This window comes from Rhinolophus hipposideros (assembly GCF_964194185.1).
Source record: "Rhinolophus hipposideros genome assembly, chromosome: 7".
In the NCBI taxonomy this organism is placed as follows: Eukaryota; Metazoa; Chordata; class Mammalia; order Chiroptera; family Rhinolophidae; genus Rhinolophus; species Rhinolophus hipposideros.
Window position 1 is genome coordinate 100830486 of NC_138053.1, and position 14619 is coordinate 100845104.

Consider the following 14619-nt stretch of genomic DNA (forward strand, 5'->3'; position numbering starts at 1 on the left):
TGGGCATCATAGTACACGCTGTTCTGGGGGCATGAGCCTCGCTGTGGAATGCATGGGCACCATCTTCAAAGAGGCTGTTCTTGTGAAGGCTTCCACCAGGAGCCACAAGGAAGGGACAGGGACGGTGTGTGTCTGCAGGTGAGCTGACCACGTGCAGCTGGCTCTGGCTCTGGGACAGGAGTCTGAGAATGGAGCCGGGGACAGCAGCAGCTAGGGCATGGACAGGCTGGGCTGGGGGCGACCCCCCACCCTCCTGGGCTGACCTTGCTGCGCCCCCCTGGTAGCTGCCAGTCACAGACTCCTGTTGCAGGGTACTGTGGGCTAGACCCTGTGCTCAGCTCAGTCCAGCCCTCTCCCCTGAGGCTGGCCTTCTTCCCACAATAAGGATCCCTGGGGTACCAGAGGCCCTTATAGCTGGAAAGGCCTCCGAGGACCCCAGTGAAGACTGACGCTCTCTGCAGCATCCTCCAAATGGCAGCCCAGCTTCCCGCACCATTCAGCAGCCAGCCACCCAGCCAGGTCACCCTGTGCAGCGTGGGTTTAACTCACTCTCTGTCCATTACACAGCTGATGAGCACCTCCCGTCAATAACACACTAGAGCGAGAACCCGAGGAATGAGGTCATCCAGCTCAGCCTGTTGCCCTCACTCCTGAGGCCCTGAAATGTACTCAGGTGTCAGAAGGCACATCCATCTGCCCACCCACCCACCTGTCCGTCCGCCGTCCATCCATCCACCCAACGTCTCCTGAGTGCTCCTGGGCACCAGGCACTGTCTCAGGTCCTGGAGAAGCAGCGGGGTCTTGTGTGCAGACCCTCAGGGAACACGGGCACTCGCAGAGGGCAGTGGACAGCATGTCAGGGGGCAAGCTGGGGAGGGGAGCTGAGGGGTCAGCAGATGCGACAAGGAGGTAACAGAGACCTTAGGGAGCATGGAGCATGGCAGTGAAGGTCCCGGGAAGGGGGGAGCACCTGGCAGGGGGGTGTCGGAGGAGGTCAGTAAGGGGACTGAGTCCCTCTCAGGTGGAGGGTCCAATAGGAGGGCCCCACAGGGCAGGTGAAGGGGGCCGGCAGGAGGTCTTTGCAGCAGCTGGTAGTGGCTGGTTCCGTTTGTATTTTGCAGGTAGAGCAGACACATTCCCTGGGATTGGAAATAGTGGGAGCTGAAGGAGAGGTCAGGGACGCCTCCTAGGTTTAGGGCTGGACAGGAGATGGGGCTGGGGTGCTGAGGCTGCAGGGTGGGCGTGGGGAGGAAATGAGAACCACGTTTGCGTCCTGGAGTCTGAAAGCCCGCGTGAGCGGGTGGCGGCCCGGAGCAGAAAACCCCTGCCCTCTCCCCATGTCAATTTGAAGCTGAGCCCTGGAGTAGAAAAGACAAGCCAGGCCCTACGCGGGAGGTCTGAGCAGTGGGAAAGCGGCACCCACAGAAGGGCCGGGGCCTGGGGTGCCGGGCGCAGCGGTGGCGTGGGTGCTGCCGCCTGCGGTTGGAGAGAACGGAGTCCGGTTCTGGCAAGTTGTTGGCTCCTGTTGTGAACGGCAGGTCCGAGAGGCGGGCCGGCTGTGGCGCGCGGTGTGCGCTGCGCTGGGTCCTGTGCCCGCGCAGAAGGAGCCGCTTGGGGCAAGACCGCCCCCGACGGCCACCGGCGACTCGGGAGCTGGGCACACGCCCCCAAGGGGCGCCCGAGGCCCCCGGCCCGCGTGGGGAGGGCGGCAGGGGGGAGCGCGCGTGGGGCGGGGAGGTCGGGTCGCGGGCCGGTCGCGCCTGGGTGGGCGTGCCAGGAGCGCGCGGCGCCGCCCGAGACCGCGAGTGCGCAGGGGGCGGGAAGGCCCCGCCCCGGGCGGGGGGGGGCGCGGGATTAAAGGCCACCGGCGGGCGGGGGCCCGGACAGCAGTCCCGCGGCCGGGCGGGCCAGGCGCACAGGACATGGGCGTCCCGCCGCGGCGCTGAGCGGTGCGGGCCATGTCGCGGCGCGGGGCCCCGGGCCCGCGTGCGGGGCGGCTGCTGGCGCTGCTGGCGCTGCTGGCGCTGCCGCAGGCGCGCGGCTCTGAGCAGGGGCCCGGCGGCGCGCACGGCCCCGACCGCGGCTTCCAGGTGGTCACCTTCAAGTGGGACCACGTCCAGGACCCGTTCATCATCGCGCTCTGGATCCTCGTGGCCAGCCTGGCCAAGATCGGTAAGCGCCGGGCTCGGCGTCCGCGGCCCCCGCCCGCGCCCCGAGGACCGCGCCGGCCCCGCGGGCTTCCCTGGGGACGGAGGGCGCGCCCCGCGTCCGCCGCCGCGCGCCCGGCCCGAGGCCACCGTGGCCAGCCCGGAGTCGCGCCCGTGCGGGGCGGCCGAGGCTCGGGCCGCGAGCCTGGTCGGGCCCGGAGCGCCGTGCGGGTCGCCGAGCCCCCGCCCACGCCGCGCTCCCGGGCCCCCGCGCCCGGTGCTCTGTCTGTCCGGCTCGTGGGGCTTCCTAATGCCCTGCGACAGGGAATGTCCTTGCCGGCAAGCCCGGGAGGGACCTTTTGTTCCCAGTGCAGGAGAAAAAAACGGTGCCGCTCAAAATTAAACCCAGGAAAATCCTATTTTTAGGAGCGATTTTTCCATTGAGAGTTTCCCTGTTTAAAGTCCCAACCTGTCAGATTGCTCTTCTCTTAACTTGCTCCAGTGAGCCAGCAAAGTGGGGTTGGCTGGTAAGTCCGGCAAGGTGATGGAAGGTCAGCTTCCCTAAGAGCTTACAGGACCAAAGTTCTGCTGCTGGTCTTGGCGGGGGCGGTGGGGGTGAGAGTGCGTGTAACTCTCTCCCCGGAGCCTGGGCAAGGCTCCTGACAGCAAGGTCTGAGGACACACTGCTCCCCGTGGAATAGCAGGTGGCAAGGACGCGTCACCAAAGCAAGGAGGAGCGGGCCCCTCCGGGGGCCTTGGGGGGCAGTGGTCTCGGTTTGGGGGCGAGACCTTAGAGGACCCTGGACCTGGGTTGGGGGTGCCGGGCAGAGGCGGCTTGCGGCTTGTTTTCCCTTTCCTTCCTGCTTCTGCCCATGGTCTCCCTGGGGGGCCCCTCTCCATTCTGCTGTGTTTCTTCTCTGTGGATCCCTCTGCCTCCTCCCTCCTTGTTCCTGGCGTCTGTGCTGCTCCTTGGCCCTGCCTGCCTGGTCCAGCGCTCACTTGTTCCCCACCAGGCTTTCCGGTGGGGTTGTGGTGGTAAGAGCTGCGTGAGCACCAAGAGGGGTCTCGGGCTGTCCCTGCTGAAGCCTCTGCCGAGGGGTCACCAACACTGGCCACGTCCAACGTGCCACTTACTGGGCGGGTCCAGCCCAGCCTGGGACTCTGGGCGCCCTGTCATGGTGCTCAGGCTGCTCGCCTAGGAACTGCCCCGTTTCCGGGGCAGAGTGGGAGGTCCCTTCCTCTGCCCCCTTCTCTTCTATGAACCCGCTGTAAGGATGGTGACACGTGGGAGGTTCAGCATGCCTACTGTGAAAAGCAAATGTGCACTTCCTGTCCAGCCCCAGGCACAGGCGTGCAGCCCGGCATCTGAGAGTCCAGTGACAGCCACCAGCGCACCGGCTGGTCAGCCTTGAGTGGTGGGGGCTGGGGCCCTGGGACCGCGGAGCTGACACAGTTTGTTACTCACCCAGGCAGAGCCAAGGCCTTCAGGGGCTCCATGCATGCAGGCTGCCCTCAGAGGGCCTTCTCCTGGGTGGGCTGCTGCCCCGACAGCAGCTCTAGCTCCCAGGAGGGTGGGCCCAGAGCCCACTGAATAAGGGCCCCTTACCAGCACTATGTCCCATACGTTGTTCTGGTCCCACTCACGGGGTAAGGGGGCGGGAGCTGTCAGGATAGCAGGAGGATCCCAGAGAGAAGACCCACCAGGCTGACCAAGTCCCTGGGAAAGCCCTCCGGCCCTGGGCCAGGCCTCGCCCCAACCCTGTCCATACAATCCTTTCGTATTTGGAGGCTCCCACGATGATGGCATCGGGGTCTCACCTGTGAACAGACAGAACCGATGAGACATCTTGGAGATTAAGCCAGGACACTCCCATGGCCGGCCCTTGTCCCCTCCCTGTTCCTCCTGTTCCCCTGGGATCCTGTTCCCTGGAATTCCCTGTACTGACCCTGCCCAGGTGCCCAGGGCCCTCCTTGTGGCTCAGTGTGGGCCTCCTGTCACCCCGCCTCTCTGCCCCGCCCTCTGGAGTCCCCCCACCCCTTATTGTCTTGTTCTGTGCCCTTGCCCAGCCACCTTGGGGCCCTGCTCGGGGCCTGGGCCCGAGGCTTCCTCCAGGCCTCTCTCCTAGTACTGCCCCACAACCAGCACCTCCAGGTACTGGCCTGGTGCCGGCGTCCCCCTCCTCCAGCCCAGGGTTCTCTGAAATGGGGCTGACCACCAGACATCTGTGCTTGGACCCCACCCCAGCTCTCCACCCCCCAGGCTCAAAACCAGCGCTCAGCAAACAAGCCGGACCCACCCATTCACACTCAGCCCCACAAACTGGAGTGCCATGGAGTCCATCCCCGGTCCCAGTGGTCCAAATTCAATCCAGACCAGCCCCTGCTTGCCCTTCGAGACTCCCCCCACAATGCACTGTGCTCTGACCTGGTCTCTGCTGCATTAACCCAGGGGCTCCTCCCTGCCCGGCCCTCTGCGTGGGTTCCCACCTTCCCTGAGAGCTCTGCATTTACAGTCAGGCCCTGACCCAGGGACCAAGCTCCTCACATATGCCCCAGACCCGTCCATTTGCAGCTAACCCTGGTGCCCATCTTGTGAACGCCCAGGACCACCACGCCCGGGCCTTCCCGTAGCTGGGCTTGGAGGCCGTGTGGCATTGGGGCCGTCTGTGCACAGAGGAGGAACCCCATGTGCCCCCCCAACCCCACAGTCCAGGGTTCATACTTGTTAAGCGACTTGGCCTCTTTCATCATTTGAAATGGTCAGGGATCGTCCAGACGATTTCAGTCTCAAGTTACAGGAACACAAGAGCTGGGCTGCTATTGATTTCAAACATTTGTTGAGTGTCTCACAGATGGTTCTAAGTTCTGGGTCGCGTAGCCACCTAGTGCTGGAGAGGCCGGATTTCCTTAGCCATATGGAACCTCATTGGGAAAATAAGGTTCAGGGGACCCTGAAACACACGTTTCAAGGTGGCTTCTCACCTCGGACAGCTGGGCACAGAGAGGGCAGAGGACAGGGCCACAGCACTGTCGAGGTGGCCAGGGGCCTAGGTCCCTCCATGGGAAGCGGCTGCCACATCCTACCTTTGGAAGGTGAGAAGCAGGTGTGGCAGCTGTGCCACAGATGCCTGAGAGCCCGTGTCTGCCAAGGGCTTGCTGCAAGCTCCCCATCTGTGTGCCCCAGCGGCTCTGGGAGTCCCCTGCCTGTTACTATATCTTTAGGAAATTCAGGGGAGAAGGGAGCTGTCCACAGCTCAGGGCCACGTGGAGACTGACGTTGAGGACCTTATGCAGTGGGACAGTGTCTGCCCCTGGATGGGGCGACCTGGGACATGTGCTTCCAGGGGGGTTCCCATCTCACGGTCACTTTGGGCCTTGTACCAGGCCAGGTTTTCTCCCCCCAGTAGTGTTCTATCTCCTCAGGCCTCCCCTGGGGGCTGGAGGGCTGGCCCGATGCCACTCAGAGATGGTGAGATGGTGGGCATCACTAGGTTTGGCCCCACCTGGGGGGGGGGTCCAGGCAGCTTCTGGAGACAGAGCCCAGGAGGTGGCAGGGTGACCGGGGAAGGTGCTCCTGGAGGAAGAAGGAAGCTGGGGTGTTGGGAGGCCAGAGGGGAGGCCACAGCAGCCTGAACACAGACCCAGGAGAAGTCTAATGTCCACCCAGGGGGGAGGGTGGTGGCACTCGCTCAGAATGTCACCTGGGCCACCTGACAGAGAATGAACAGGAGAAGCGCCAGTGGGGAAGCTGGGCTGAGGGGAGTTCTAGGTCAGCTGGGTCCATTTGTTACCAAGCACTAGATTGGGAACACTTCAGAGGACAGACAGCTCAGGTGTCCAGCTGATGTCTCTGTGTGCCCTGGGGGGAGAGGTGGCACCCAGTCGGTTCAGTGAGGAGGCTGCCAAGGGGCTTGAGACTGTGCCACTGGGGAGCCCTGGGCCACATGCACAGCTTGGACCGGATGGGATGGAGTTGGCAGGGTGGCGGGCGGCTTCCACATGGGTGACCCCTTAATACGTCCTGTTTGGGAACACACTCTGGAAATAGGGCTCCCTGCACTGAGGGGTGGGGTGAGGGCACCCTGACTTTGGCCCAAGCCCCGGGAAGTGGTCGCTTCACTTTCTGAGCTGGAAGGGCTGAGAGTCTCTGTGCACCAAGTCTACCCTCCCTCCAGAAGGGGCAGAGTCCTCAGCAAAAACACTGGAGGAAGCCAGGGGCAGACAGGCCGCTGGGATTGGAAGCACGGAGGCTCAGGTGGGTGTCAGGGTGGTCTCTCCACCCCAGCAGCAGTGTGTCCTCCGAGACCCTCGTGCCCCCACCGCATGCCCAACGTCCCTAGGGTCTTTGGGGTGTTCCCTGCTGAGGCGCCACCTCCCTCTTAACCAGGAAGAGCCTGGTCCGGCTGGCCCTGGCCACTGTGAGGACAGTGGGGGTTCAGGGTCAGCTGTGCGATGTCCAAGAGCCCTTACCTGCTCTGCGCCCCAGGAAGCTGCAGACTGGTGGCACTGAAAGTGGCTTTTCCCAGACCTGCAGGCTGCACAGCCTTGGGGTCATGCTCTCCTCCGTCCGATGTGTTTGAAGGTGTCTGTCAATCCAGAGTCTCTGATCCATTGCCAGGCCCCACGTCCAGCACCCCAAGTCCTCACTTCCTAAGCCATCTCACGGGGACTCTTCACTCAGCCAGACGCCAGCCCTTGTGAGAGGAGGGAGAACACTGGGCCCCGGGGTACTCAGCCACCCCTGTATTATCTTGCCCAAGGCACTCAGGCCACTGGCTTCTGCCCGGACCCCTGCCTAATGGTGGGTCCCCCAAGGCGCAGCCGTTGGGCCCTGGGTGCCTGTCCTGAGCCGTGTTCCAGGCCGTGGGGGAAGCCAGAGTGTGGTTACCTCCTGGGCTAGTTGCACCGGGTCTGGTTTTGGTCGGGGAGCCCCTGCTCCTGCTCCTGACCCTGGCCCCCCACTTTCCTATGGGCTCCTGGGCACCCCCCACTGTGCTCTCCTCCCGCACTCGCTGAGTCACTCAGTCCCCTTGAGGGGATGCAAGAGGATGGCCCCGAAGGGCAGGGTGCTCAGCCCGAGCTCCCAGTGAACTGTCTTCCCAACTTCCAAAGAGTAGACCAGCCAGCGGGTCTTAGTCGCCCCCGTCCCGACAGGACAGAGGGAGTCAGTGGGCCTGCAGTGAGGACCCACCATTCAAGGCCTGGATCCAGGACTCTCCCAAGAGCGTGTGTGGCAGGGAGGGTTCCCTGCTGCAGGTGTAAAGTCTGAGTTCCCAGGAACTGCTCTTGGGAGAATCCGCCTGCAGCTGTAAAACAATTTGTAGGCATTTGGAACTGAAGCACTGGGTTGGAATATCCAGAGGCAGGGGGCGAAGGTCAGAAGTGACAGTGCCCGGTCCTGCCTCGGGTGCATAAGGGACTCCCCAGAAACCTTCCACCTGGCCAGCTTCCTGTAGGAGAGTCCAGGACGAACCTCCACCTGTTCCCGGCACCCCAGCCCCGAGTGGAGTCTGGACCCCGTCAGCCTGTGTGGGCAGCCTGCATGGCGCTGAACGCAGGAGTGCGCTGACCTGACTCCCAGCTCTAATCTACACTTCATCAGCCTCACAGCGTGTTTCTTCACAGACATGTCAGCCCTGCCCCACACCCAGCTCCCAGTGGGCAGGGGGGGCTTTCCTGGCCCCACGTGCTCCCCAGGTGTGCTTACAGGTGGGGTCTCCCGGTGCCAGGCCGAGTCCCTTTCAGGCGTGAGTTTACCTGGAGCTGTGCACCTGAAGCGGCAGTTGTGCTCAGAGTGCTGGCCAAGGCTGGCCAAGGTCAGGGCCGGCCCTCCCAGCTTCCTGTGCCCTCCCTGCCCTGCCAGGTGCTCGGAGCGTCTCTCAGAGAAGGGGCCCCTCCGGCTGTGCCCTGTGGGGCTGCACCGGGCTCGGAGTCTGGCACTTGGCGTCTCAGGCCCCAGGCCTTGGGGTGCCAGGTGTTGGGCGCTGGGTCTAAGCAGAGCCCACTTCCCCACCCTCTGCACTGCAGCCCAGAGTGGGTGGCTTCCTGCCTCAGCCGTGCTGGGCACAGCAGGGTCCCTGTCCCCTGCACTGGTCAAGCTGCCAGGCAGCCGGGTGCTCTCCTGGCCTGAGGGTCAGGGCAGTCCCAGGTCTGCTTACCTGGGGATGGTGTTTGTCCCCACCCACGCCTCCACCTTTGCTCACATCTTCCCTGCCCTCTGACCTCACGCACGTATCTGCAGCCTCTCTCTAGCTCTTCATACCTTTATTTTCTATCTCCTCCCGTCTGCGTGAGCCCAGATGCCTGCACTGCCCGTCACACTCGGGGTGGTGAGCTCAGGGGGCGTGTGGCCTCCCACCCACCCCACTGAGGCCCTGCTGTGCAGGCCTTCCCCTGGCTCAAGCTGAAGCCCAGACCACACACACACACACACACACACACACCACAGTGACCTCATCCCAGTCAGACGGGTCACCAGGGCGCTGAGCCCCACCTGCCTGGGATCCCTGCTGCCCCTCCTCTTCTGAGAAACCTGCAGACCCCGAACCCCAGTTCCTGAGGATGTCTCCTCGACTAGGTCAGGCTGCAGAGGCAGGGACCGTGTGTGTCCCTGCTGTGTCCCCAGAGCCCAAGCCCCCACGGCCCTGGCTGTGCTCACCTGGTGTGATAGGTGATGGTGACCGCCTGGGAGCTTCCTTCAAACCCTTGATACCTGCCTGGGAAAAGCTCCCAGGCTTCTCAGCTGCATTCTTTCCCCAAATTGCCACATAGCCTCCTGTGAGCTGAGGGCACGCCCGATGACAAGTGCTGCCAGCATCAGCTCAGTGGCTGTGGGCGTGTGGGGCTCTGGGTGGGGAGCAGCAGGGCCCCACAGAGCTGCCTGGGTGGGCCGGGTCCCGGGACGCACCACTTCGCCTGAGCTAGTCTAGAGCTGCGTCCACTGCCAGCCGAAGACTTCCTCCTGCCCTGTTCACCCCTGTTGGCCTTCCGGAACAAGTCTGCCAGGGCCCGACACGCAGGCCTCCATGCACACTTGTGGGACGCAGCCTGGAGCTGGTGTCCCAGGCAGGCCCTCACCCCCAGCACAGCGAGCACTCTTCCGAGCTTCAGTGGTTTCATTTACCAGTGCAGTTGAGAGACTCGATCTTTTAGCAACCACAGCTCTGGCACTCGTAGAGCTGTCGCCTGTGCGATACTCATTTAACAAATGTTGGTGCCACCACCTGTCTGGCACTGCTGGGGGCCACAGAGCAGCCCCAGACCACCCCAGAGGGTGGCGTTCCTGTGAGGGGACAGACAAGCATAATCCTGGCCACGGGACAATGGCATTAAGTGTGACAGTGAACAAATGATGGGAGGAGGGAGGCCTGTGCCTGAGGGGAAAAGCATTTTCCAGGGCGGAACAGCCAGTGCCAAGGCACAGAGATGGTGTGTGAGGACAGCTGGTGGAACCAGCCTGGGGAGACGAGGGAGGTGAGGTCACGAGGCTTCTGAGCTGACATGCACTGACCCCACTGGGAAGGACAAGACCCCAGGGCGGGCTGAGGACCACTCAGACCCGTCACCCCGTCAGCTGGGCCGCGGGCGTGATTTGGAATGTCGGCGAGAACCCCCTGAGTTTGTGAGACTCTTCCCATTAACGCATTCAGATAAATGTGTTGGAAAGCCCGTGTGTGCACGCCGCCCTCAGCCTCTGAAGGTCCCGCCAGGCATCCCAGGAGGGCATGGGGCTGGCAGGTGGGGTGGAGGCATGGCTCCCGGCTCTGTTGGACCTGCCTGCACACAGGGGTGACACCTACACATGGTGACTGCTGCCCCAGCCAGCGCTGCGGGTGCCCACAGCGAACCCTGGGCCGTGCCTGGGTGGGTGTGTGCCGCCGTGGCCAGACTGCAGGTCAAGCTCATTCTTTCTAGAAAGAGGTGAGAGCCCACGGTTTACTGGGTGAGGGGTCAGATGGTGGCAAGGCTCCCCTCTAAGGGCCGTCAAAATGGGCCTCAGAGAAAGGGAGGGGCCCAGGCTGAGCGAGAGGGGAAGCAGGTAGAATGTGCAGGCCCCACGCGTGGTTGGGCCCCTACCCGGAGACTGGAGGCGCGGTGGGGGAGGGGAAGCCCGGTTGGCTCCCTGGCACTTTCCTTCAGTCACAGACGTGGCCCTGCAGGCAGCCCAGTACCTGCTCCAGGAAGGTGTCCTGTGCGCTGCCCTAGCCTGACCTCCAGCCGCAAGGGCACAGGCAGACCAGCCCCCTTTGGGGCCCAGCAGGCGCTCAGGGAGGAGCAAGGCTGAGGGGAAGGGCCAGTGTCTCCCTCTTCCCTTCCAGGAGTTCACCGCCTGCCGAGCTGTCATGCCAAAGTCCGAGCTGAGTTCAGCTGAAAGGGTTCTTGCAAGGGCAGGATGGGAACGGTTTCTAACAGCTTTGGGGGCTGTGCAAGCGTGGACACCACACGCTCATGGCAGCTGTTTCTTTTTGGATTTAGCAAGCCCTAGATTTGGGGTCTAGTGATCACGGGCCGGGGCCTGCCCCTCACTTTCCCTTAGAAGCTGGCCCCATGTGCTGGCCGCCCAGCGCAGTGCAGCCCCCTGCCCTACTTGCTCACAGAATGTGGACCTGAATGGGGCAGCGCCACCGGGAGGCCCAGTGTGTGCATTGCCCTGTGCATGTCCACGTGCGGCTGTGTGTGTGCTCACACGTGTGTGTGTGTGTGAGCTGGTCCCGTGGGCTTGAGGGTTTCAGCCTATGGCACTAAGACCTACTCCCCATGTGGCCAAGGGTGCTGGGCCTGGGTTTTAGTCCTGCCTCTGTCACTCAACCCCTCCTCTACCTCTATGAGGGGTCAGTGAACAATGGGTACAGGCCAGGACAGACCATGGCAGGCGCCGGGTGATATCCACTTACCTATTGAGTTACTGTCACCCCCACACACATCTGACAGGGTGTCGGCATGGGGGTTGTTGAACCCTGAACACAGGCTCCCTGGCCTGACCCCAATGGGAAAAGCTGGGCTCCCAGGGGAGTGGGCTGGGAAGGGCGTGAGGTGAGGGAAGAGGCTCACGCCGCCTCTTGGCTGCCCCTTGGAGGCGTGGTTCACTGCGAGTGTGTCATGGGGTCACAGAGGCCTTTCCAGCTTGAGAAGCCACCAGACAGCCCCAGGGCAGGACCCCAGAGAAGGCCTGGCAGCAGGCGTGCCTGACACCATGGTGCCCCACGGGCCTCAGCCTCCTGCTCCTTCCCAAAGGCCAACACGACACCAGAGCCCCTGAAGGCAGCTGCTGTCATCTTTGTGCAGTGACAGCAGTAGCTTAGTAACTGAGGAGAAGATGCCGGAGGGTCACATTCAAGAAACAAAACCACGTGTGGCACAGCTGCCCTTTCCGTCCTGAGCAACAAAACCTTTATTCTGCTGCTTCAGCCGAGAACTGCTCACCGTCCCCAGCCTGCAACTTCATGGAGCGTGAGGACCCCCCAGGGCATCCCACACCCTGGACCCGGCCTGGTCTGTCACTACCTCTCAGAGGACTCGTGCTGGCCTTGTCCAAGGGCAGGCTGCTGTCCCCTCTGAGCCTCAGCCTTCACAGAGGGGACATGGCCAGCAGCCATATCTCTCTCAGGTGTGGCTGTGAGGGTGACCCAAACAGGTGAGTGAAGGCACAGAAAGTGAAAAGTACCTGGTGGAGTTTCTAGGAACATTGTAATTATCCTGCACAGTGTCCAGCACATAACAAGAGATCAACAAACAGTAATCGAATAAAACATGAAAATGCCACGACAGTCACACAATAGCTACCGACACCCACATCCGAGGTGGCCCTCATGGCACCCTGCAGGGGCCAGTGTCCTTCGCTGCTGGGTAACGAGGGGACACGGCAGTCCCGCCCCCCACACACCTCCACCTGCAGCCTCCTGCTCCTCACCCTTCCTTGGGGTGGGAATGATTTTGTGGCCTCACCCTGGTGGCTTCGAGCTTCCACACACTGAGTAGACAGCTGCAGGGGTACTTCACGGAGCTGGCCAGGCTTCTGAGGGATGGCCCTGGGGCGGGTCTGGCCTCACACCTCACTGCTGGCTTTCCTTTCCTTCTCCCTGGTACAGCAGTGCTGGGCTGGGCTGGTGATCTCCGGTGCAGTGTGGCGAGGATTTGGGAGTGGGGAGGGGCACCGTGACTGCCATTTAAAAATATCATTAGTGAACAGAGCAGGGTCAGGGGTCAGGTAGTGGGACGGGCATCTGGACACCGTCAGCGTGTGCAGGTGTTGGCCGGTCCAAGCACTGCCCCCTCCCTGTACACCCCCCCACACACATACAAGCACACAGCTTACTTTTCAGGAGATAAACTGGAAAAGGAAGGCAGTGTTAAGTTTCTGAGAAGGCCCCAGGGTTGTCAAAATCCTTTACTCATTAACTCAGTAATGCTGAGAACATTCTGATGGCTGAGGTGCCCTCAGTTCGGGTCAGCTGAGCCTTGCCCCACGCCCTGCATTTCGGGGCCTTGGGGCCTGAGAGGAGGAGTGTGTCTGGCCGAGCTCTGCCTCTGGCTTACCGGGTGCCCCCCACGGGAGGCACTGGCACGTGCAGGATGGGCACACGTGGCCGGCCGACCAGGGACAGGACGAGCTCTTTTCTCCAGACCAGAGAAGCCACTCCAAACTCCTGACCACTGACTTGGTGTAGGGAAGGCCCACCCCCCGCCCCCAGCCGGAGCTCTAAGCTCCTCTTCCCAACCCTTCGTGGTGCCCTCCAACTGGCGCAGGGGTAGGGCGATCAGGGGATTGCTCTCTGCACTCACCCTCCCCCGGGACCTCGCCGGACTGCCCCTGTGAGGGCACCCCCCGTGGGCTTTCCTTCTCTAATGCTGGTCTCATGATCTGAAGATCGGTTTTAGTGCTGATGAGCTGAATGTGAGTGAGAAAGTCTACTGCCAAAGAGCAGAATGCCTGCCCAAGCTGGTGCTGGCATGTTGATAAGTGTGTCCTGTGTCGTCTGGAATCCTGACCTGTGGTTGTGGCCTGTGGCCAGCGCAGAACCAAGCAGAATCTGTCAGATAGACCCGACATGGCAGGCGTGCCTGCTCCCAGGAGAGGAGCAGGAAGGAGGTCAGCTGGCTTGACCCACACCTGTGGTGGCCACCATCAGGGAGAGGCTGTCAGGACATGCAGCCCTGCAGTTGCGTTGCGTGGGGCCATTGCACCAGCCCAGACGCCTGCAGGAGCACGCAGGACTAGCCTAAATCCACGCTGCTGGGCCCCAATGCTTGACTCTGGGACATTAAATAAGACACTCCCCCCTGGAAGAAGGTTCTGTGTCATAATGTGCCCCTTGGGCCGGCACCCCAAGCCCACATCAAGGGAAGCAGGGGAGGGTCCAGGCTCCTTGGGCAGCCTGGCTCTGCACCCACCCTCCTGCCACTCGGGTAGCCCATGCCTGTGTGTGCCATGGTGGGGCGTGTACGTGCCGTGATGGGGCATGTACGTGCTGTGCTGGGGCATGTCTGTGCCGTAGAAGAAGTGTGCAAGCCATGGTGGGGCTTGTGCATGCACTGGTGGAAGTGTGCGTGTCGTGGCGAAGGAGTGTGGGTAAGAGATCCCTCCTTCCTGTTGCGTGGCCAAAAGCTAAAACTAAAGGAATTAAATGAGAGCTACCCGCTTCTGTGTTTTTCGGGCCTGAGGAAAAGGCACTCAATAGGCCTTCCTTGCAAGAACCTGGTTTCCGTCTTCAACTATCATCTTACGATGAGGAAACCAAGTCTCAGAGGGATAAAATACTACTGATTTATAAGTGGCAAGACCGGTCCCTCTTGCAGAAAGCCATGCGATGTGCAGAAACATGACTCTGATCTCCTGCAGGTGCTGCTCCGTGGGGGCCACTGCAGGGGAGGCTGGGGGGCAGTTCCCAGCTGGGCCACTCAGCAGGGCCTGCCCTAGCCCCTTAGCCTCCTGCATTTGGGGCAAACAGTGGTTCTTGGGGGCACAAGAGCTGCCCCCATGAGGGCACCGTAGTTCGGCGTTTGCCTGCAGAGGCGGTTGCATACGTGGTGGAGTTTTCTCAGAACCCGGTGCCATGCGGGCCCCGGGTTGGCAGCGCCTCGTGGTCCTCACGCATTGGGGAGCACTTTGTCCTCTGGCTGCGCTGCGTCAGTATCACAAACCAATCGTGCCATCACTTCCTGCTGCTCTGTGGCCTGTGACAAAGTCCTGGCCTCCGGGGACGGTGCTCGGAGCACCCTGATAGTGGTGACCACATGACACGGGGGTCACGTAAGCGGGCACAGGCTCACTTACAACACCTTGGGATGTCACCCACACATAGCATCTGCAGAAAAGATGTCCTCAGAGGAAGAGACTTTGCTGGACTTTCTCACATGAAGCTGTAAAGGTCAGTGAGATCTAAACTCGCTTCCCTTCAGATCATCTATTTGCAAAATCCTTGTCGACTTTTCGGGGGTCCCTTGTGTCTCCCAGCTCCACTCCAAAGTGAAG

At 62.1% G+C, this 14619-nt stretch overlaps 1 protein-coding gene across 1 annotated transcript in view; it reads left to right on the forward strand.

The window, feature by feature from the left end:
* Window positions 1-1958: 1958 nt before the first annotated feature.
* The window catches only part of SLC9A3 (solute carrier family 9 member A3), a gene marked incomplete at its 5' end in the record, with an annotated part of 34693 nt that continues 22032 nt past the window's right edge, over window positions 1959-14619 (forward strand). The window contains one exon of the mRNA XM_081053617.1: window positions 1959-2486. Within this exon, the coding sequence (XP_080909743.1) occupies window positions 1959-2486 (528 nt within the window). The remainder of the gene's footprint in view (window positions 2487-14619) is intronic.